At 38.3% G+C, this 25,029-nt stretch overlaps 1 protein-coding gene across 1 annotated transcript in view; it reads left to right on the forward strand.

The window, feature by feature from the left end:
* LDB3 (LIM domain binding 3) overlaps window positions 1–25,029 on the forward strand; it is a gene marked incomplete at both ends in the record, with an annotated part of 75,502 nt that overhangs the window by 14,303 nt on the left and 36,170 nt on the right. Inside the window, one exon of the mRNA XM_080348151.1 lies at window positions 18,867–19,018. Coding sequence (XP_080204277.1) covers window positions 18,867–19,018 — 152 coding nt within the window. The remainder of the gene's footprint in view (window positions 1–18,866; window positions 19,019–25,029) is intronic.

The raw sequence follows: 25,029 nt of genomic DNA on the forward strand, positions 1-25,029 counted from the left end.
TGGTAGCAACAAGTAGTATTTCCCAATAGGAGCAAAATAATCCTAACCAACCAACAAAAAATGCTATTCAAGTCATTAAAGTTTAGGTAGAATATAATTAAATAGTTCTTTTGGTTTCACATACTTTGTCCCAAGTACTGAGTCTCTGTGGCATGACCATTTCCGAATGTCAAGACTCCTCTTTCCTTTTTTTTTTCTTAGTTTTATCAAAGTATGAAAGTATTGACTGAGCGAGATGCTATTGTTGGCAAGCCTTTGATGGACACTCCTGGAATTTCATTGCAGGAGCCATGACTTCTGTTTTATCTGAAATCTCACTGGCTCTTGATGACAGACAAACGCTGTTTTTAGCCTTGCACTGAAGGTCAGGCAAATGACTGGTTTCCAAATAGAGTAACTGAAGATACTGGAACAGATTTATTCCTGGTATAATTCCACTGGTTCTATGAAGTTACAGGGGAAACATATTTGTTCAGAGAGCCTTATGAGTTGAAGGATAACACTGCTGTTCTCAATCACTTGTGTATAAATGGAGGTTGGAAAACATTGTTTAATGTAAAGTTAAAAGTCCTTCTGTAAGAGAAATGCTACACTCACTAAGATAAGACTAATAATTTTACCTGGTATAAACCAGCATAACTCCATTAAGGAGACTTAACACCATAGAATGTGGTATTTTTTCTAATATAAGAGAATCTTGCTCTAGTTTTTTAATCAGAGGTGAGGTTGATGTTTTCTGGTTGTGTATTTTTCATAGATCTTTAATTTTAGCTATAGTTTTGGTATACCTCAAGTCTATAAACTATCAAGCAGACTGGTTAGATATTTCACTTTATTTTTGCAAGTTATATGTGACCTTAATTCATATACAAAACAAGAAGTTCATTTTGCAGATGGATCAAGAAAAGTCAGGAGTAATTTGTGGGAAAAAAAAAAACAAACACCTAGATATTGTTGTACCATTGCTCAGATATTAGAGAAGGAATAATAAATAGCTTTGTAGAATAACATTGCAAAGACCAAAACTACTAAAAACTGTGAAGAAATTCTGATAGGAGAAACTTCGTTTGTGTGGATCACAACCACATAGAGTGTTTTCGACTTGTGAAAACACAGGAGCACATACATCCTTATGGCTGCAAGAAGTGAATGTGTGTCAGCAGGGAGGTGTTGCTGTGCCTAACAAGGGAGGGCTTTTCATCCCCTGCTTTGTTAGAATGAATTGCTCAATCTGCGTTGGGGATGTATGAAGTTAGAGATGCAGAGAGATTCTTTGGTTGGGAAAAGCTGTCATCTGCTATGCCACTTTGTGCCTGAGGGACTGGGAATATGTTGATTACCAACAGCCTGTGTGACACTGGGAGTTGGTGCAAAGATTTAAGATTAACTTTTACAAAGACAGCATTATTGAGAATGTAAAATAAATGTAAACTATGATTTAGATTTTGGAAAATAGCTGCAAATACAATTTTTACAGTTCTGTGGCAGAAATGTATCTTTTAAAACTCAAACAAAATGTTTTAATATGTTGATCTTACTTTCACCAAGAGGTTACACTTTAATGAGCTTTTCCTTTAGATGTGGCAAAATATTTCTTTAATGACAGAGACCCTGATGATCATGAAGTACAAACAACTGTTGTAATGAAGAGGCAGGATTTCTTCAAATTCAGTTTGCTTTGACTAATGTTATATCCTGATGGTTCTGCTTTTCCAAACCTTTCGCAACATAAGCTCTTTTTAAATCCCTCAAACAATCCTGCGCTAACCCTATACCCTATGTTCTAATGTCAAAGCAAATCTATGTTCTACTTGTGGCACCTGCTGCAGCACATACTTCAGCTGCTTGAGAGTAGTACTGAGCACACCACCATACTTAAAGTCCTGTCAACATCGCTGTGATAAAGACCCTTTAGAAAAATGTATAGCTTCACCCTAAAATAATTTATCATAGCTCATAAGGAAGAGTTAATTGACATTTTATTCTTGCAGTTATTTGAATTAGTGTCCTCCTTGAAACAGGGCCACATCCGTAAGAGGAATAGGAGTACTTTTTTTTAAACAAAGCAAAACAATTTCTGTTGCAAATAAACTCCCATTTTTTAAAAACCTAAGGCAGACAACATATTAGCACATACCATTGCACTGAATACTCCTAAGTCAGCCTTTGGACATATTGGCCTGTATTTCTGATTACTATTATGGTTTCAATTACAAGTTTGTAACAAAAACAGATTAAACTTCCTTTGTTATTACCAACAGTTCAAATGATGGGTTAAGAAAATGGTGTATTATAATATTACCGCCCCCTATGGAAAACCTGTGCTATGGATTGACAAATACTTTGTAATTCATGCACAAACACACAGATCCCTCAGCCTCACTGGCATGTTACATGTTATGACTGGATTTGAGTGTGTGCACTATCTACACATGGATGATGTTTCCCAGTTGATTGTTATTTCTGTTACATAAAGCTGTAAAGGTAGACAAAAGATGTTTTTAAGGGGGAAAAAAAAAAGTTACTTAGTATTAATTGATGTTTACATCAGAATTTTCTGTAGTCATCCCTTCTTCCCACTGAGATAAGTATAGAACTCTGAAATGCGAAATCCAGTCTCTCTTAAATCCATTATATGTTTTTGTGTTTGTGTGTGTTGGTTTTTGTTGGTCGGTTGGTGGTGGGTTGGTTTGTTTGTTTGTTTTTAATGGGACTCTGTGCTTCATAGGTTTGTCCTGACAATTAGTTGCTTTAGAGAACTGCAGATAAATGTAGATGGATCCTCTTGATCCTATGGACCATTCTCCTGACTTTCTGCCACTACCATGGGCTTGTTGTCTGTATTCTGCAAACACAGGCATCTTCGAACCTTGATTTCTGTGGTTTAGGCTTATACATCATTCAAAAAATTGCAAAGATTCTGTGATTTGAGTGTTCACTTCATATACTGGAGGAGAAAAGGACTGTCTGGTACAAAGAGGCAGGTGCAAGATAGTGAGTTAGGCGTGAACCCTGCCTCTGCGCTTATTTGTGAAGTGAGTTTGCTGTGGCCCTAGCCATGGTCATCAGAGCGGGGTTCTCAAAGGTAAAGGTGAGATGAACTTACAGGTTGTTAGTTTTGATAAGAAGAGATGGGAGGTTGCTCTTCAGGACAGAAGGAAACAGGGACATGAGCAACAAGGCTGCCCACAATCCTCCAGTTTACTTCCATATTCATAAACCCAACCAATGTTAATATAAAACTGTAGGTGGAATAGAAGATCTTTTAGAAGTCTATTGTAAATTAAAGGTATGTGTTTCAAATGTTATTTGAGATTAAATCAGGGATATTTCACCTGAGGAGAAAATGCAAACTCTGATTTACCACTGCCAGGCAGCTGTGCACTCATCTGTAGTACTACCAAGCAGATAACAGAGAAACCGAAACACCTCCATTTGCACTGAAGAGAAAACCTTTGTGCTAATAGGGAATTGAGGCCATAATATTTTTTCTGTGCTAAAGCCTTATTTGTAATGTGTTGACAGACAGGGTAGAAAAATAAAATCCCAAGAGAGAGAAGTTCTCTGGTCCCCCAAGCAAACAGGCTGTGGTCACAGGAGGAATATGCACAATGGAATTCATTTCCTGCATGGGATTTCTTGACTCATGAATTTCTACAATAGCTTGATTGACACCCTACTTGGGGAAGGTACTTGTAATCATGCTGTTTCAAAAGCTGTTAATCTTAGCAGATTCTGTTCTTTGCCCTTCCTTCCTTAAATGGATTTAACCACTTTTGATATTCAGACATTCAGATTTTCAGTTCTCCATTCTTTGTGGTGTGGTGGGTTTTGTTTGTTTGTTTTTGTGCGTGTGTGTGTGGTTTTTGTTTGTTTTGTTTTTGTTGTTTGTTCATTTGTTCCTGAAGGCTGATTATCAGTGTACTTACTAATACAAGCACAGGACTTTCTAATTGTGCACTGATCTAGCATAAACAGCACATGGCCTTCTTATCAGTCTTTATATAAGATGGGCATGACTTTGTCTCATATCTGAGTTGCAGCCAGCAAAAGCTCAGCTTGACAGTCTAGTGCTTTTCTTTCTGGACTATCACATTGCACATTCTTACAGAGTCATGCATGATAAAAAAGGATAAGTGGCCTCCAAAGAGACGTGACCGATACCTTATTGTCTGTGTAGCTATTACCTCTGCACTATCACTGCAAATCTCTTCACAGAGGCTGCAACAGATGCTAGAATTATTGCCTAGACTGCAGGGCAGAGTAGCATAGAGCTTGACTTCCGTGCTTTTATGTCAATTCTGTTGGTCCATGGTATTCACACAGAGCAGCAGAGTCAGATGAGATGATGTTAGATGTTTTGAAGTGGAGAGTGAGGACAGCATCTTGTTCTCCTCTGACATAGCCAGAATCTTGGAAAATAAGTTTTCTGCTTTTCTTATGTCTCAGTTTCTTCTTTTTTCTATTTATATTTTTATTAGGAACTCATTTTAATACCTGGATGATTGCTTTATGCAGGTCTTCTCTATCACATGCCCAAAATATTGTTTGATGTCTTGTTTGTCACTCTGTGAAACATGGTGATCTTTATTTACAATACTGCTATTACCCTTAGGTACGGTACCAGTGAAGGTCTGGGCACCATAGTGCTGGGCACTGTACATAAAAGGAAGAGAGACATCAGCGCCTTGCTGTTTAAAACCAGAGAATTTCCTGAAATTGCTGGTGTCTCCCCTTATCAGAACAGACAAATAGCTAGATTAATCTAAGCTTACCTTTACATTTTCTCTGTGTGTTTGATGCATATAGCTTCAGCATTAGCTACTGTTTATGCTCAATACTTCCCTATGCAGCCTCAGAAGTCTCTCCAATTTGCTAATAAAATTTTCGTGGTAACATGCTATTTCCAGGAGCGACTAAATGTTCAGGCTGAATAATAGGAGTATTTTTCTCATTCTGACTTTGGATGGCTGTTGAACAATAACATCATTATGAAATTGTTGCTTTCTAGGTATAGAATAGGAGGTTAATGTCAATGTATGGAATAGATATGAGTTTTATTTGAATGTATGCTGGACTAGGTGTGACCCAGAAGACTCATTGGTATGATCTAGAACTGTTAATCCTCTTTTCTGAGGATTTTTTGTAGAAGATACTTAGGAAATGGAAGCAGAAGGTAGGAGATTAATTTGTCTCAGTCCTGGAATGACACAAAAACGCAGAGGGGAAGGCCATTCAGAAGAAAATGCCTATCACCAGGTGAGAGAACCAGGTGGACATGATCTATGGTACTATGTAAAATATGTCTAGTAAAAGTTTGGGAGCATCTTTGGACTTCCTTAGGCAGATACATGTAAAATGCATATGTTGCTCCCATATCATATGTGTGTGTAATCTCAGTCTCTTGAAGAGCTGTATAATTCTATACATAGAAGACCCGTTATAGAATAAAGAGGCATAACCAGTACAGCTTCATTTGGCACTTCTGTCTGCCCCAGGATTCTCCCCAGCTGCCCAATGACCATCCAAGCTTTCTTAATTTTCCTTTATTTCTGCTTCTTTGTATCTGAAACAAAAGCTTCCTGTTGTTAAATAGGTGCATATTCACTTTAAGAAATGTTTTCTGTTGCCGTTGATATAGTCTTGGTGTGGAGTACTCCATCACTGACAGTGACTAAATATTTTTCTGCAAACATGATTCATGAGACTAAGCAATTTTCTTGAACAAGATTCTGTGAGAGGAGGAGGGCAATGAAAAAAGGAAACAGATGAAAAAGGTTGGGAGATTGGGAGCCAGTCATCCACTAAGTAATCTCCTGATTTAAGAGTGTTTAGAGAAACTTGGCCAAGATCAAACTCTGACAACATATTAGAACTCCAAAACACCTACCGATTTTGTTTGCGTGTGAGTACAGCTTTGAAAAAAATATTACTGTAAATATAGCACTGCTTAGAACAGAGAACTTTCATAATTCTGTCAGTCATAATTCTAGCTGGATCTGAGATTTGTATGTTGGAATTAGGGAATACATCAGTCTTCTTTAAAGACATTTTTACCTTTTGCAGTCCAAAATGTCACTTTAACCATTCAGTGGTTTGTTTGGTGACAAAACAGAATGATGAAGCTCATTGTCCTGCAGTTTAGCTAAGTCCTCATTTGAGATCAAAGTGGAGAGTTAACTTTTTTTCTATATGTTCCTTTCATTCCCCATTTTTATCAGGCAAATAATGGTTTTACTAACAGCAGGAATCCCTCTTAAAGTAATGGTCATATTTTGTCTTCTACACAATTAATTAAGCAATTCATTTTGTGCCAGATGAAGGAAAAAAAGACTATCTGGGCACAGAAAGGCAGACCACCTTAGACTCTCTGAAATTCTTTCCAACTTTCCTGCTGATTCTTCCAAACCACTTATTTTGACATGCTCCACTGCAGAAGTTAGTGTCTAAAGCAGCCAAGGAAAACACTGTTAAGCCAAATTCTGAACTTGATTGCATTCCTTCCATCGACTTAAATAGAAGTCCTGTGAACATTTATTCCATAACAAAATATGCAATCAGATTATCATAATTAGTGTATTTACTCTGGACCAGGCAAGGAAAATTCCTAACTTAGACATGCAGAATTTTGAAACTCATTGTGGCTAGAAGTGTAGCTCGCTACAACCTCTGCTTCCAGTGCTTTTGAGTGAAATGTCTGCAGTTACCAAAGAAGCTGTTAAGGAAGTTTAGACAGTCTAGATTTCCTACCAGAAGGGAGGAATGATAAAAACACAGCTTTGGAATGGAAGTGAAGCACCCTACAGAATAATTCTGTTACACCCAAGCTATGTCTAAGTTACACAGCTTGGTGATCCACAAGGAGCCTTGCTCTGAATCAAGGATGAATGAATATCTTAGAATTAGAACCACATTAATCTAGACAAAGCCTAGCTAAATATACTAAGCAGGCTAATGATGATTTTTCACCCATAATTTATGCAATCTAACCGTTGTTACTTAAAATTTTTTCGATAGGAATGTGTGAGCCGTACCCTAAGCTCCTAAACCACTGATCATGCTGCCAAATTGGTAGAAATCTTTATGATTCACTGTTACTTTCCTTCCAAGTATAATTAACTACCTGAAAAAAAATAAGAATGTACAGAGGAGTGGGAGCTGTAGGAGTATATGTAGGCAGCATGCTTCAAGGCCCTACCTGAAACACTATTAAAACCTGCACGCTCTGGAAGAATAATACTGCCTTAGCTTGGTGTTGCTTACACCAATAAAGGGTGAGCACCAAATCTAGATGAGACAAAGCAGGAGAGAAGTAGACTACCCAAAAAGGAATTGGCATAAACCTTGCTCCCCAGGTTAACAGGTAAATGTATCACTAACCAGCAATATCAGCATCACAGGCAAATTTGCAGGCTCTGTTTTGCGATCACCTTTTGGTTAGACAGAAAGTGTTCATTCGCAATTGATGGTTGCCCACTTTGCTATCTGTAATTAAGAGATGGAGGTTTTTCACTGGACCTTCCTGAATGTAGTACAAAATAAAGTTTAAGAATTTTAGATACACCTTACTTAGCATTCCCGGTGCAAACTGAAAGCTCTCTAACCCTCACCTGTTGATGACCAGAGTGAGCAGCTCAGAAGGTGAAAGGCTGTCCACAGTAGCATGTCAACTGGATAGGAAATACTGATCAGGCTTTTCTTCCTGCCTTAACACCTTCTTTCAAGTGCCAGTTACTGGTTATGATCTTTGCACATTGAAACCGCCCTCCACACACACATGTGCTGGGTGACCCCTCCGGGAGTTCAAAACCTGCCATCAGAGACAACAGATCAGCTTGTCCACAAAGGACTGTTTCTCTTGGGCACCTTAAAGACTGGTAGGTGAATGCTGACAGAGTAGGTAATACACCTGGTGTTACTGCTGGCAATGGGTGTAGATGTCATCTTTGTCACAATGGTAGTTAAGTAAGTTCTTCTGTGAGTGTCAAGAAGTTTCTGGTTTTCCTATTGTGGAAGTAGTTCTATTTTTCTACCAGTGAATATGCTGCTGAGTGGGATGGTCAAGGAAACATGCTTTACCGTTTTGGAGTACTCTAGAGGGACTGGGAGTTTAAGCAAACAATTTCCCCTCTGCAGAAGCTAATTGAGGCTGCTTGAACTATGTACTCTGATGAATTAGGAATCATGAGATCACAGGCTCCTGCCTTTATCTGGAATGGAAATTCCCCAAGAACAGCTTTGCTTGTCATAGTTGGGAATTTTTCAGTCAAGTCTCAGCCCAAAACTTGTGTATAAAAATAGAAGACGTGTTGTGATGAAGTTTGAGTGGCATTGTTTAGATCTTCAAACACAGATCAGTTTAATTTAAGACCCCTTCATCATAGGCAAATTAATATTAACTAGCTGGGGTCGTTAATTTCTTAAAGCTCTTTCTAAATAACCTGCGTATTGGCTTCTAAATCAGCTTCTGGCTTCTCGAATTTATGGAATATTCTTGTTAAACTCTTATTTCAGTGAACCCTTCTTTATGTTGCATTTTCTTAACTTAGCAGTATTTTGAGTTGTACCTTTTAGGATGTATTGGCTCATAAACAATATTGATGTTTAATGAAGACATTCTATAAGCTTTCAGACCATAGTATCTTTCTCTTTTGTGTAATGTTTTAGAAAAGATTTTTACTTCAGATTCTTCCTAGGAAATGGTGCAAATTAGGAAGGGAAGCTGATGAAGCAGTGCTCTGTGAGAAAGGAAGACTATCAGTCCAGGTTACCTTTGTGTGTAGCACACCTAGCTGATCTGACTTCTTTCTGAGTAGAAATGAGACAAGCTTGCAAGCCCTAGATTACTGTAGGAGCCACTCTGTCGAGGGTTTGCTTGGCCTTCCGTCTCATCACAAGCTTGATGGTGGGTAGGGGAGAGGAGAAGTCAAGCAGGTGAATTGTTATGGTCATGAAACCCACCCATATTGGATTAATAGTTGAACAAAAATACTGTATCTTTCTTAATAAATGATACATTTTCCATCTAATTCATTGGATATTTTTTTTGAGTCTGAAATAGCCTTTAGCTACAGACAGTACTAATAAGTTAAAACATTTCATATCTATTATTTCACTTGGTCTGTAAAAAGGAAGCCATTCTAAAGTCACATAAAAATTGGTTATTGTAGAGTAGATGGAGAATAGTGTATGGAAAAAAAAAAAAAAATATAAAAACACATTTTGAAAACTTTTCAGCTTAATACTGCTACGTGCCCTGAAGCCACTGTAAGATGTGTGGGAAGGCACTCAGCTACACTTATGCAATAGAAGATTATAAAGCTAATGGATGTAAAATTCCCTTAGAGAGATGCTTTTACCTTGAGAAAACCATATATGTCACTGGCTTGCACTTTGTCACATAGAATCTGGGATTTTTTTGTTATTATCTGCAAGCTTTAAGTGGGAAATTTTTGAAGACTGCTGTACCTGCCACTGTAGTGGGTTAAACCACCCCAAACCAGCAATGGCATCATCACTATAAAGTTCAATCCTTGTCGTGAGCAATAGCCAAATCCCCCCTTACAGAGATAAAGAAGAGGTAAAACAAGCTGCTTCCTTTTTTAAAATTCAGATTGTGTTGCTTTTAAATATTATTTTGACACTCTTCACAATCTTCAATATAGCGAGTTTTCCCTTTTAGATTTGAAATTACACCAATATGTTCAAATTGTTCCCTGTTAAACAAATCTGGTTCCTGTGGCTTCACAAGGGAAATGGCAGTTGTATGTTTGATTGAAAAGCCAGGAGAACAAAGCTTAAAATGTAATAGTTTAACAGGTAAAAGAAACATCCTCAGTATCTACAACTTCCCTTGCTTCCTGAAACATCCAGCAGTTTATGTAACTGTTAAATGTGTCAAGACTATATTTTACCTGCAACATCTTTACCTTTCCAAGGATCCTGTGGCGATACCTGGCAGGATGTCATGTTACGCACTCAATGTGATGCATTGTATTACAGAGCAAATTTGCATGACACTTTCTCAGGAGACATTTGCTTCTGTTCTTTTTTATTCACTTGGCTCTTGACAGGAGTTCTTTACTCTCTGAAGTTTGAAGCCTGTGCTTTTGTTTATTCTTTCACAGAACATGGATGAATGCTTCAGGTACAGAACACTTATTGTTGTGGAAAAGGACTGTTCAATGAGTAATTGATGCTCTACGGTGGGTGGTTAATGCTGGACCATCCAGTTGAAGCAGATTCACATTGAGCAATATGGCCTCTTAAGACCTTAGATGCAGAAGTTAATGGCATGATGCGGAGTGTAGTTCCTGCAAATTTAGTTCTGATTCAACTTCTGTGTCACTGTGAACATGTGCTACATTTTTGTCATCTTTCATACAGATGCCTTTCTGTCTGTACTATACTATTCTAGCATCTGTGGGTAAAGCATGGAGTTAAATACTATATATTGCTGGTTTAGGGACAGGACTGCTATTTGCTGTGTCAAAGTGGCAGTTTGTATTTTAGTGATCATAGGAAGAATTACTCTCCGGTATTCTAGTGGCTGCAAACAAAAATAACACAATAAAGAAATGCACATTTAAAGAACAGTGAAATGTAAGCTGGTGTCAATGTAATAAGCACCAAGCACCCTAATTTACAAACACAGTAGCAGAAGAGTCATTTGTACATCAATCAAACTGTGCTGGAACCTCAGGACTTTGACTCAAAGTCAAAGCTATTTTAAGTTGCTTAATATCAGAAGTGGCTGCAGGCCAAAACTGCCAAACTGAAACTCTCAGTATTGTCTCAAATGCCCTTTTAGTCCGGCCTTATTGTTGCTGAACCATTCAAAAGCCTTTCAAAGTATAAAGCAATTTGGTTATAGTTATATACAGTGAAATACATTAAGCAGAATGGAACCTGAAAAAAAAAAAAAAATCATGCTGCAGTGGCTAGTAGCAAATACATGAACCCCTCAGTTTATTGCTTATGCATGTATGGGGAGACAACACAATTCTTTATTCATGAGGAGGTCAAAAAGCTGCCCAGAATGTAGAATTCAAGATAACTGTGAAAATTTGGAAGGCAATATTGATAACTGAGATCTGTCTACTTGAAACACCAAGAAATACCCCACCTTACAAAACTGCCTTAAAATGAATTGAAATTTGAAAAAGAGAAGTAGGGAAGTAGAAGGCAAACCTTTGAAGAAACTGGGTAGTTCTGATCCTGAATACACTTAGAAAGTGAGTGCAACTTTGCTGCAGTTAGTTGTCCTGGGGAAGAAGACAGAACTGCTCACACACACTGGGCTGCCAAAATAGCAAGGATCAGTACTTCACTTATAGTCTCAGTTGTGATTTGCATTAAGGTTATTAAACTCTTTGATACCAAAGAAGAACTTACTCACTTGTTCCTTAAAAACCTGCCATAACGAGACAATCAACATCTATTATTATATGACTAACCTCTGTGCTTCCATTGCATTTCTGCAAGATACATAGCATATGCTATCTTGGCAGAGGATGCTCAGAATAAGCTGAATAGATCTATCAGCTGGTTTTAGATGAAGATTGGGAGAAGGGAGATTATTGTTAGTCAAACCGTACAAGATTCAGAGAGATGCATAGTCTTGTACCTATGCCAACCCACCCTATTAAAATGCTACATCCACGTTTTAACTATCATCTGTATAGCTGGTATATATAGACTAGTCATGCTTCTAGCAGGCTAAGTGGCAAAATCCAAAACATTTCCTTTTTTTTTTTTTTTTTAACAAAGAATTGACAATTTTTCAGTCAGATAATATAGAGCTGAAGCAGGAAATGGAATGATTTTCCTTCAAACAAGGGACAGGAGCATTCACAGTCACTCTCAAAAAATCCTCCAAAGCCTTATCTAGGGCAATCCCCTAAGCCTTACTCCCACATTTATACAATCCTAAAATTACATTTGGCCCTTTGAAGGCAACCAGGAGGCTGATGTGGCCCCCAGTGAAAGTGAGTTTGACAACCCTGCCCTAAGCATTGCCTGTTTGCTTCCTTTAATTTCTAAGCTGAAAGTCTTTTACATTTGGCTTATTTCCATCACCTGGGTCTATTTAGCTTGTCAAGAAGGGTTTGCTGACTGTCTTCTTCCTTGAAGAGCCTATATATTGTGCATGAGCAGTAGCCTTGTAAAGGCATTCAGCAGAAGGAAAACTTCTGGTGTTATTTGAAGTGGTATCACTCCAGTGTGGCCTGGCATACCCGAGGCTGAGGTAAGTTTGATAGCTCAAGTGCCAATAGCCCTTCTGTTCTTGCAGTACAGCATGTCCTGAAATGCAAGTGACTGGCTGTCCCACAAAATCTCTGTGTTGCTGTGGCATCATGGCTCCTGGTACCCAAGAGAGGTAGATTAAAGCTATTTTGGGTGTTCTCACGTGTATTGTAATCTCCCTAACTACAGATGAAGAGACCACTTCAGAATGTCTCTGCAGCTTGCCAGTTCAGCTCTGTTTTATATAAATGGAAGCTCTTCAAGGTGTCAGTGGCACATTCTGCAGATGCCCTGAGCAGTCATTTAAGGCAGGTTTTGTTGTCTTATTGAAAACAAAAAAAAAAAAAGGTTGGCAGTAAATTGAGAACAATGACACATTTTCTTCAGGAAAACAATGGCTGCAAAAAGTAAATTTTCTTTAGGTTTCATTAATGATATGTGCAAGGACTTTAATTTCCAATTTCCTACAGTCCTCTGTCTTTATATTTAGTTGCTTTTGCTCAGTTCTCTTAGCTGACACCAAAAGGTGTAAAAGCCATTGTCAGAGACAGTGGGGTTTGCTCTATGGTGTAGGTTATGTAGGATGTTTCTTTGTTCCTGTTTTATGCCTTCTGGCAAAGTGTCGAGTTAAATGGTGAATTTCTTGCCTGTTGACTTATCCAAGTGGGTTTTACTCTTCTTTGCATTTTTTCTTCTCTAGAGTAGTCTTCTGTTTTCTAAGAAAACCCATTATTTTCCCTGTGGAGCTGTTACACATTTATTGTGGGGAGCAATGGGAAGTGACTCATTTAGGAAACAATAATATAAATTTCCCCAATTAACTTGTTCACAATAAGAAAGGAACAGATGTCTCTAGTCCAGAGGGAACTACTTGGATTCGAATGGGCCTTCACCACTTGGGTGTAACTGCTCTGTGGTGGGATTTCAAAGCATGTCTCTCCTTTCAGCAGGTCGTGCTTCTGCGCGTAAAAGGAAGAAGTTTTGCTGCCACTCCCAGGCATTGTGAGCCTCAGTGCTTAGAAAACATAGGAAGGTTTGTTGGAAGCATCTATACAAAAACCCACTTGCAAAAATTTAGTAGGGGCTATTTAAATGTTGTTTTCTCCAGAAAGGAAAAATATTCTTTTTTCTAGTGATCCTTAGTGTCTGTCCATTCCTCTTGTTGTAATAGTATCCTATAGTCTCTGGTAACTGATAGCTTATGTCCTGTCTCTGATTTCTAGCCTTTCTGACTATGGAAAAGGAACACTTTATTTTAAAATTTTCTTCTGTCCCAGAGATCCTGAAGAGGAGAGGGTATTCATTCCCAGTGCTTTAGCGTATTTCTAGTGCTGTTTAATGCTTGATTCTCTGAAGCATTGTTCTTGAATGAGAAGAGGAAAGTATAACTCGTTGATTTGAGGGTTGGGGTCAGGCATAGTTCAAGTCCTGGAAAAAGAGGCCCTGGCTAATGCTGCAAGCTAAGATGTTAACACCTTCTCAGTTGTGTAGGTCTCCCTATGTATTTTTGTCTGTCTTGTAAATTAGGAGTTCCTTGGGGTAGGAAAACTATGTCCATCCATCTGTTTATACAAGCATTCTCATTAGTATTTTAACACTCAGCCACTCAAATACTGCCTGATCCCTGTCTGTCCCCCTTTGGAGTGGAGCTGAGGGGGCTTGGTGGGAACATGTGCGATGCAGCAGCTGCACTTTGTACGCTGCTTCCCAGAGCTCCTGCTAAGCAGTATTTACTCTGAAGCCAGTGCAGGCTTATTTTTTAGGGCGCAGCTGTCACTGTTGTACTATATATTCACCCAGTATACAGCTCTGCTCACTACAGAGTGCAGTAAGAATTCTCTGTAGTGCATTGAAAGCAACATGTGATACTTCTAGCCCACCCACTTGCTCTAAGCTGGGGATATTGAAGTAAAATGTCTGCCTTATAGGAAATTTGTGAGGGCTCCAAATGAACATCTCTGAAGCAGCAAGTGTTTCTCTGCTTTTCTGAGAGAGGTGAAAAATTCTTGTCTCTTTGAGATGAAGTCTGTGCTTGGGCTTGAGGCACTAAAGAAATACTATTAAAATTAGATCTTACTGTCAGTGGTACTCTGTCTTGGATTCTGTAAATCAATTGGCAGAAATAGCTATACTTTAAATCTCTGGCAAACATCTCACTGTAGCCCTAAATAAAGGCATTTGCAACACTATGTTGTAATGAGTTAAGACTATTTATAAAGGTTTTCTGAAATAGTTCTGTTTAGATCTTGCCCAGAGATGTTTTAAGAAAAAAAAATCTGCGATCAAATTGAAAAATGCGTATTTGACATAGACAGCATTATATTTCTCTACTCAATGTTTTACTTTAGTTAGTAGAAGAGAGGCCGAGATGACAGCAAGCTAGAACTTACTGTGTAGACACTACTGGATTTGCAGTCTAGTTCCAAGAGTTATTTAACACTCACCTTTCACTTTAAAAATATTTTTAAAAAACCTTTCTAAATAGAAAATGATCACCAAAGATTTCACAAAGATACAGTGAGATCTTCTCTGTGAGTACTTGGTAAAATATTAGTAGAACAGAGATAAGTTTTCAGAGTGAGGAAAATACCAACAGATAAACACTTTGCCCTCCATTCCTTTCTGCTGGATCTTTAACAATGGGAACACGATAGTCTTGAATGTGTCTTGACACTTCAGATCTGGCAGCTGATGTATCTCCATCTGTACACTGATATTTTGTCCCCAACAATTACTGACTGTTCTCAGTGTCTGCTGTAAAATATGCATGCTGTGGGTTCTCTTGAAAGCCTCACAGATAAGCCTGTTTGCTTCTGAATAAAATAAGTATAATTTTGTACTTCAATTTGGATATTTTATGCAGAGTATACATCCAGACTTAAACGATGCTTTCTGTGTAAAGATTTACAGAACCAAATAGTCTACATAACATACTCTTAGCCAGTGGGAAAACTGAGGGAAGTAATTATTTCCTGATACTTATTGTGATTCTGAATTACAGATACAATAAACTGCATCCATCTTTTATACTTGCGGGTCTCGCCATCTATGAAGCTTGGATAAGCTGAATTTTAGAGCTAAAGTGACATCAGTGCTGTGCTGGCCCCTGACATGGGAACTGGAAAGGTAGAGCTGTATGATGGAATCCAGCACAGAATTTGCTTACTTAGCTGAAGTATTGACTTAGTTGAATTAATGACTTAGCATGAAGCTGAATTACTTAGCTGAAGTAATGACTACAAATCTCTTTCCTTTTCAAATAAAGGAACAGTGGCTGGTGAGCTGTGATTGAGGTGGTTTCCTTATCTTTCCCAGTATGGTTGTCCTGTAGCACTTTGCATCAGAAAGTGTGTTGCAATGGCTGTAGTTAGAAACTTATATAAATCACAAATTCTAAGTTACCTAGGACTTTTTGTTTGATAGATTCTTCTGATTAATATATTTTTTTTCATTTAGGTAGTATTTTCTAAAACTGTTAGGCAGAAAATATCCTATTAAAGTAAGTTAGGATGAGGGCCAATGGGCATAGACTGAAGCACAGGAAGTTTAATCTAAACATGAGGAGAAACTTCTTTACTTTGAGGGTGCCAGAGCACTGGAACAGGCTGCCCAGAGAGGTTGTGGAGTCTCTGTCTCTGGAGACATTAAAAACCCACCTGAACACATTCCTGTGCATCCTGCTCTAGGTGAACCTGTTCTAGCAGGTGGGTTGGACTAGATGATCTCCAGATGTCCCTTCCAACCCCAACCATTCTGTGATTCTGTGAAATCAGGTCACTACTGTAACAATCCTCAACCTCTAAATTTGCCTCTAATTCTAGGACAGTTGTAGTTACCTGCTGTTTCTTTATTTGAAGATATGACATTTAAATTTGAGGCTGCAAAAAGCATAAATCAGAGAAACTGAGAGGGAAATCATGAAGTTATAGCTAACTTAACATAGTCCCAAATCTACAGGCTTCTTTATCCTTTCTGTGAAAGCTCTTATTCTCTGGGTTTATTTTGTTTGAGGCATCACTGTGGAGCAGAAGGAAAGATGTGTGTATTAAGTAAGAATTCCGAAATTAGGGCAGACATTTCGCTTTCAGTAACTGGGTTGATGTTAAAAAACTAGTCTTTGTTCTTGATGAGCAAAAGAGGGAGTTCTCAGCATTTGGAACCAGCTGTCTGGAGACTGGAAGTATCAGCATCACGCAGTTAATGTTTTGTGGCAAGAACTTGCATGTTTCATGAGAAGGTAAAAAGTGCTGTCTTAGAAAGGTGATATGTGAAGATAATCTACTAAAAAACCTTTATCAAGAAGCCTCAAGCCTTGGTGTGTACATGACAGGCAAACAGTTTTTAGAAAAAGAATGAACTGAGAATGACTGAAGCATCCTGCTTGATGAATTCAAGTTGTACTGGCTATTCTATCTGAGTTGGGCTTTTGTTCACATTTTGCCTTTTCTTGGCCTCTTATTTTGTTGGAGACACCGTTTTTTGACATGTTTGGGGGACTGAACAGGAAAAGGTCTTTCAGTAACTATGCAAGGCATGCTATATGTGTGGGTATGCAAATAATCCATGTTTTTATAGGCTTCTGTATTCTATGTACTTAACACAAAGTCAATCAAATGCATAGAAGCCAGTGTTTCTTTAATAGGTTAGGAAAACTATGCTTGAAATATGAATCTCTTGTTTCTACTAATCTCTTTCTATGAGGGTGCATTAGACTACAGAATAAAACTCAATCATTGAAACGACCACACAATATTTCCCCCACTCCTCAGTTCTTTAACACTAGAAAAATACATCAGGGAGTGGCACTGCCATTATCATTCAACACTGGTTTGTGTGAGAGCATTAAGTCTGTGGCTGTCCTTCACTCAGAAAACATAAACTCTTATTGCATTTATCTCTAATGTAAAGGGACAGAAAGCTGTCTCATCTAGTCAGATCAGTTCTAGGATGTTATTTACAGTGCCTAGTTCCAAAGTAACTGCTGGTTTTAAGTAGTCTTCAAGTATTCAGGGTGCTGTGCTCTACCACCCTGATCCTAGAGCTCATGTTCTAGTAAATTGTCAACTCCTATTGCCAGATTAGGCTGTCAAAAAGACTGTCAGACTCAATACTGAGCCTCTTTAATGGAGCAGAAAGAAAGAAAGAAAGAAACATAGAAAAATTATTTTTTTCCCCACTTTATTTCTTCTTTGTCTTTACCAGTGGAAGAGCACAAGAGTTTAGGGAGTTGCTTTGGAAGGACTTTTTTGGTTTAAGTATGTACATATTTTTAAGTGTTTTGAGGTCATATTAGGGAATACAGGTTAAGGAATTTCACTTCATGCTTGATGAGGAAAGGTGTTTGGGTTTGTGTTGGGTTTTGGTTTCCTTAGGAATTTAACTTCGGAGTTTCAGCCTGGCTGGATTCACAGGGGAATTTTGGTTCATGATCAGACACATCTTTCTTTTCTGTTTGCTCTGCTCAAGGAACAGAGTTGTTGACTGCAGCCTTTATTGTGGCATTTTAGATCATCCTTGGGGCTTTTTTTAGAACTGAAGAATGTAAAGAAGTGAATACCTAAAAGCAAGAGCAAAGAACAACAGCTTATGTCCATACCCTTTAAATACTGAGTGCTGAGAGCAGAGGACTACTCTGCTGTGCTCACTAAAGTTTGCCTGGCTGACAGTATGTGAACGCTCTTCTGTTTTAGTTGGAGTTCCCTGGTGGAGTTAAGTTTCATAAGTAGCTGTTATGTATCAACATCATCCAGATGCAAGCTGTGTAAAATTGAGGTCAGGATACTGTCAATTTGGAGACAATGCAGTCCACAAGACATCTGGAGCTAACAAAGTGTAAATGTCATAGTGAATGACCAGAATGTCTGTTGTCTCACTGTTGGGTTTGTAGTTGTAGCATTGTGGCTTCTTGTTTCTAAAAGTGCTGGTCTGTCTTTGGAGTGTCAGGTCCAACAGGTTGAGGAAGTCATCTCAGGTATGTAGTGATCTGTCTTGGTAATTAATGGAGCTATAGTTGCATGTGGATAATGTTAAGTAGAATCATTTGCTATAAAAGAAAAGGGGTGTGTGCAAGGCCCCTCACCTTCATTTTCTGTTTGCTTGATATAATGAATTGATATAATGAACTTTGGTAATAAATGGCTTTTAGGAGGAAAGATATTATAAAATCATGCAGCAGATAGTGATTTAGTAGTTTTCCACTCTGAGTAACGTCTCTATATGCTACTCCAATATAAGTAATGATCAATATCCCCTTGAGGAAGAGGGAACCACTATATTGGGCCTAACTTCTCAAAATGGAAGTAATGAGAAGTAGAGATTGTCCTGGACCTTTGCAGAAATGTAAGTTAACTTTGAGTTTTTTTAATTTCCATAAATTTTGTTGTTCTACCCATGCGATAATAGATACAGCAATAACTGTATCTATTACTGTATTTATTGCTGTATCTGTTACTCAATATAATAGATGAGGTTCTAAGGGACATGGTTTGGTGCTAGAGTTCGGTTATGGTTGGACTCCAACCTAAATGATTCTATGAATTCTGGGCAAATTCTCTGTAGGTGCTTTGTGCACACAATGACTTATTCTGATATGGCTTTTTTTCCTTTCTTTTCTCACACAGATCACCCCTGGCAGCAAGGCAGCACAGTCACAGATGAACCAAGGGGACCTTGTGGTAGCCATTGATGGAGTCAACACTGACAGCATGACCCACTTAGAGGCCCAGAACAAGATCAAGTCAGCCAGCCACAACCTGAGCCTCACTCTTCAGAAGTATGTTGATATAAGTCTTTGCATTCCTAAGGGTATCCTATGAAACCCGTGAGTGACAGCTGTAGGTGTTTTATCTTGCCTGTCAGACTTGCTTGAACTGTTCACAGCACAGATATGACATGAAAAGCCAAAATATACTCTGATTCTTCTAGAAATCAGCATTGATTCTTATAGAAATCATTATGGTGGATATGCTATATGAGTGTATCTGTGTTCAATTTAGCCTGTTGAATACAAGTATAGTTCCATATCCATTCAGGCTTCTGTTAAAAAATAAATCAAACAGTGATGTTTCTTTTGCTTATTCCCATGTGGACAACACATGGTTTTGTTCTATCAGTTTATGAACAACTGTTCTAGAAGTGACCATTGTAACAAGTGTTATAAATGTGTGGGAGGAACCTGTCATTCACAGAGTGAATAAATACAGCAGGCTGAGAATGTGTGTTAGTGATCTGACACCTGCGAGTTTGAAGTGACCTCTCTGCATCTGACAATCAGAAAGGTGTAGCCAGAGTGCAGAAAAGGAAGTCAGTAGGACATGGGGAGGGCAGACTTCCTCATGGAGATGTGATAAGAGGTGTCTCGCCATTAAGAAAGAAGAATCTCTTCACAGATAGGTCTCTTAACTTTTCCTTGTTAATGTTGCTTCCTTGTTAGGAAACTTGATTTCAAGTCAGATAACCTTGCACAGAGATTCTCTGCAATAGTTACATTATTTTAAAGCTCCATAATAATATAAAGCAAAGTAACTGCTATTTTTATTGCATTGTGGATAAGATAATTTTTACATGTTCTAGGCAAAGACAGAAAGCAGGTTGCAATATGGAAGTATGATTTCTGAGAACAAACCAGAAAATCTCATATATAGAAATGTGCAGTAGCAGGAACAGGCTGTCACCTAAGGGACAAACGTCTTTAACTGAGGTTTCCAAGACAGAGCAAGGTACTCTAAAGCAAAACATATGGCCGAATTTCCTGTGTGGCTTCGTAAATCTCAAGTTTATCTTTACATGAGCATTATAGATAATGTATAAAACAACTACACAAAGTAGAAAGATACTAACAAAATTGAAACATGTTTTAGCTTCTGTTAGAACACTAGGTGGACTTGCCTATTTCCTAGAAATGTATAACTTATATATTTCTTGGAAGAGGGCTTTAAATCATGCTCTTCAGATGTTTTAGTTTTTCCAAAAGAAAAATCTTAGAGATTTTTCTCAAAGGGTGTGGTCTGTTTTAGTGAATGCACAAGGGAGGTAGGGAGATGCATGGAATAATTTCTGCCAGCTCATACAATGTGCATGTGTGTCTCTAATGTGCCTGCTCAAGATTTTCAGCCGTAATTAAACAAATTAAACAGATACCAGGAGCCTGATCCTAAATGTACTGAAATGGGCCTTATATCAGAAGCCAGAAGAAAATGGTTGAGGCCTGCAAATAGTTCAAGATGATGGGGCACTCTCTTGATGGACGTAGTTGAATTCTCATCTGATGGCCCACTCTGGCTTTATTTATCTTTTCTAATGAATGCTAGTGTTATTATTGAGGTATGTATGATAACTTTTTAAGAAATGTTTCTATTGTTCTGGTTATTTTGTATTTGCAAGTTAAGGCAAATCCTTTCTAATAATTTATTTCAGAACTTCTGTTTGCTTTTCTATTGGATCCTGGGTTTTTTAATATCAAGATGAAGTTTTTCTTATTTACTTTGTTTCAAGGACTGACACTGTGGCCTGGCATTTAAAACTACAAGCCATCACCTCTCCTGTCAAAACACACAGAGGAAAGCTTCCCAAATCTGTGACTAACAAACAGATTATCCTAATATGTGTCACAGTTGCAAGTCACTTAAAACAGTAATTTTGATCGAGGGTTGTCAGGGCAGTTTCAGGTGAACAGCTGCTGTGCTTTTGTACCTGCTGAGCTCTGAATTACAATACCAGTAACAATAGTGGCTGTATCTTAAAATGAAAAAAATTATTGCATCCAGGACGTCAGCTTATTTATAGTTTTTTATTTATTGTTTAATGATTGAAGTAATTCTTAGTTTTTCTTACAGTATTTTCAGACTGCTAAAGCTTTATTTATTATGGCAGACATTATTCTTTGTCAATATAATTTTAGTAGCAGTATCATTATTGCTTTCTTGTTCTTTCTGTTGTTTCTATTTTTTTTTAAGGCTTGCCATGTTTCTTGGTTCCTAAACAATAGCATGTGATTCAGATAATCAACTTACATGGATAATGAACAGTCAAAGTAAGCAGTAATGAAGTGTTTCACAGACTGAAATATACTTGCAGGGATTAGTAGATATAGAGGAGTTAAGATCCATTTTGAAAAGAAGAAAAATGGCTTAAGGTGATATGAAATACTGTTAAACACAAATGGGTCAGGCAGCTTCTTTGTTAACAAGTGAGAACTTTCACAGATGCTTTAGCTCTAAATGTAACACAATCCATAGAATCTCCTCCTTAGTATCACAGTTGATTTTTGATTTGTGCTGTTAGTTTGCACTGGTGCCCCATTCAGCCTCAACAAATGACAGAAACTGAAAAGTACCTTTTTTTTTTTTTTTTTTTTTTTTTAAAAGAATGTTGTTTCTTAGGTGATTAGGGGCTATTAAAAAAAAAAAAAAAGTGCTCAGAGACATTAAGCTGGCTTTCACTTTGCACAATTCAGTATTTTTACAAGCTAAACCCTGTCAGCATGTGATCTCAGCCAACTGATGTATGCACAGAACCCCGTTAAAAATCCAGTATCCCAATGTCTTGAACAAAAGGCATCTCCACAATATTGGGGAAGTTAGATTAATCTCACTTTGAAAAATCATTTTTCCTAGGCACAAATGGGTTAATATACCTAAGTACAAAAAGGTTGTGGCAGTTTAGTCACCTGCCAAAAATTTATAATAAAATATACTTTTTCAACCAAAAGAATTTTACAGAGATTGTATTGGTGAGAGGAAGAATAGTTAGCATGAAAAATATGGCAGCAGTCACTAGTGACAGTAACTTTCAACCAAATAAGAAGAAAAGAGGAGAAAGGCAATCTCCTGGGACTTGGTTACCAGGAAAATGACTGTGCTAAGATATCATTTTTACTTTTTTAGACATGGCTTGCAGCAATTAAACTGGAGTGGAGTGTTCTATGACTATGGAAAAACAAAGCAAGTTTCCATACAGATTGTAGAGATGAGTTTACTCGATTATCTAATTTGCATAAAAGTATGGAAACATTGCAAATCTTTTCAAATGGAAAAGGCAGATATGTGCATTAGGAAACCATCTGTTGTGATGAGAAAACTTACAATGATCTTGGACATTTATGTGAAGTAGTCAGATGTCTCTATAGAATACATTTCAAGGTCATGGAATGCCTTACTAGGCAATCTGTGGCTTGGTTTCGCTGTTGCAGCACTGCAAGTAGAAGTGAACTTGCTTGTTTAGTCTATAAGGCCATCGAAGAAGCAGTGGAACATGAAATCTAGGCATAAACACCCTGAAAGAAAAAGCTTTTTTTTATTTTTCTAATGGTTCTTGGCTCTTGAGAGCAGTGGCCTTTCCTTTTATTGATCCTGGCCATGAAGTTTAATGAACATGGTTTATAACCTGACAGCTCAGACAGAGTTTTCTACTACTCACTTTTATTATCACACTTAAGTTCCTTGTGGAGTTCTCTCTTTCAGGGTGGGGAACTGGTTATTTTTTATTTGGCTGTCAAGAAAAGATGTCTGAGGTGTCAGAACTTGTGCAGGACATCAGACTGCAAGACATCAAATGAAGCAGAAGGGAAACATAAAGAATGCCCATTCCTACTTGCCTGCCTAAGCAGTGAGAGTCTGCACTGGCTATACAAACTTAGTTTTTCTTCAAGTCCCATCGATGAGCACTGTTCAAGGTACAGTAACGTAGCTCTTCATTGAGTCCTTGGTGTGCAGTGCTGGCCTGAGTGGAGTTCTCCGTATTTCAGTCATGTAGATGTCTCATTGTGAGTTCAGGAATTTGTGGATGTGTTATTGGTTTTTTTTTCTGACAGCTTCCTTTGCTAAACTCCCTGTTAAAATTACCTCACCATGCTATGTTTTCACATGAAACCACAAAGTTAGGATGGAGGTCTTGCCAGATATGCCAAAGATTTGATCATGCAGCCAGAACCTGGCTTGAGTGAAACACTGCATACTCTGCCTGCTCAGTTTCAGTGTCTGGCTGCCTTGTTCCCCAGAGCCTGCAGCGTCTCTCCCTGTGCTACTTTGAGAAGCTAAAGGATGCAGACAGGCAAGTGGCAGGGAGTTGAAGTATTTGAACCATTCCTGGAGAAAGACACCTGTGATCCAGTGGTATGGCAAGGTATGGCACCATCCAGACCAGCTCTACTTCCTTCCGTTTAGAAGACAAAAGAATACACCTAGGAAGTGAATTCACCTTTACTGAAGAAAAGAGAGCAGCATGAACGGAGAAGGAAAGAAATTTCTTTTTCACTGTGTGCTCTTACCCAGCAGAACTCCATGAGGCATGGCAGTATTCAGGCAAACAAGGCTGATATTCTAAACCATTAGATACTTCTATAGATGCAGCTCGTTCCTTAGGAACCTACACTACTCTAGATGTACTGAGGGGGGGAATTGGTGCTAGTTCCACCAGACAGTGCTGTAGAAGGCTATGATCTTACTCTATAATGACCTGGGTTGTGGTGGAAAAAGGCATTGCTTTGCTTTCAATTTTTTTGTGACCTCCTGCAGTGTAGTTCTTAGTCATTTTTCAGTATCAGTTTCTAATCAGTTACTTGAGCTACATAGCTGCCCCGAGGCATTTTAGTTCTGGGCCAGTCAAAGTTCATCTTTAACTGTCTGGCTGTCCCACAGACACTGGGCTATCAACTTATTGTCCTACAGTGTTCAGTTCACAGGTGAAAAACAAAATGCATATAAAATCTATTTTTATTTCATACAAATGGTTTTCTTTCTTAAATTCACAATAAATGAAATGCACAAGAGTGCAGTATTATTTGTCGACGTGTTTCACTGGAGCATCCACAACATTCATTTGATCTTAACTTAAGGAATCTGATCAGGCTCCTTGGAAAGGATTCACCAAATGTACTGGCTTAGTTTTGGAAAGTGCTGTAACATGAGTGCGCCTCATTCTGCTGGCACAAACATTCCTGTGACAGTCTGAGACTCCTGCCTTGGCGTCGCCCTGCTCCTGCTGGAGAGGAGCAGGGGAGGTGCGGACTTTCCATGGCTGATGAGTGTTGACACAACCTTCCCCCCAGGCATGCCAGTGATGCTACTCTTCACTTCCAGACAGTCACAGTTGCCTGACTTTTGCTGGAAAATCATGAGCTAAATAATCCTTTCCTCTAGTGAAAGTGTTAGAGGCAAAGCTATGACTCATGGTAAATATTTAATAGCTTTCCTTTTTCTCTGCAGCACCAAAAGATGCCTGATCTGACAGTATTTATTTCAGGCCCACTATAAATAAAGCATGTGGTGACAGCAAACTTCAAGCAAGGGGAATTCAGTGCTTATCGTAAACTGCTTTCTTTTATCTGAAGCTGTGAATAGTAACCAACTCTGTGCATGTTTTAGGTCTGCTGATGGACACACTTGAAATCAGAACCAGATTCAGACTGCATCTGTGTTCAGAAGAGTTAGAAGAGGGGAGCTATCCTAGTTTAAGAGTAAACTAAAACCATATAAAATATTGATTAAACATAGTCTGAAATAGTGGTGCTCAGACTATTCTGTAGAACAATTCCCAAAAACATTGTCGGAGATGATTAGTAAAAACAAACAGAAAATTAAAATATGGATTTGAATTTTTTTTCCCCTTCTTTGAATGATTCCTTTACATTCATCAGGCTAATGATGGTTTAATTCAGGGACTGCTTACATGTTAGTGGTAGAATCCGAGCCCATATGAACTATAGAAGCGGAAGGCACAGTATCGAATGACTACTCCTTGGATGAGGTTGCTGCAACTCTGTTGTAGTCAGGAGTACCACCTGGG

This window comes from Nesoenas mayeri (assembly GCF_963082525.1).
Source record: "Nesoenas mayeri genome assembly, chromosome: 7".
NCBI lineage: Eukaryota > Metazoa > Chordata > Aves > Columbiformes > Columbidae > Nesoenas > Nesoenas mayeri.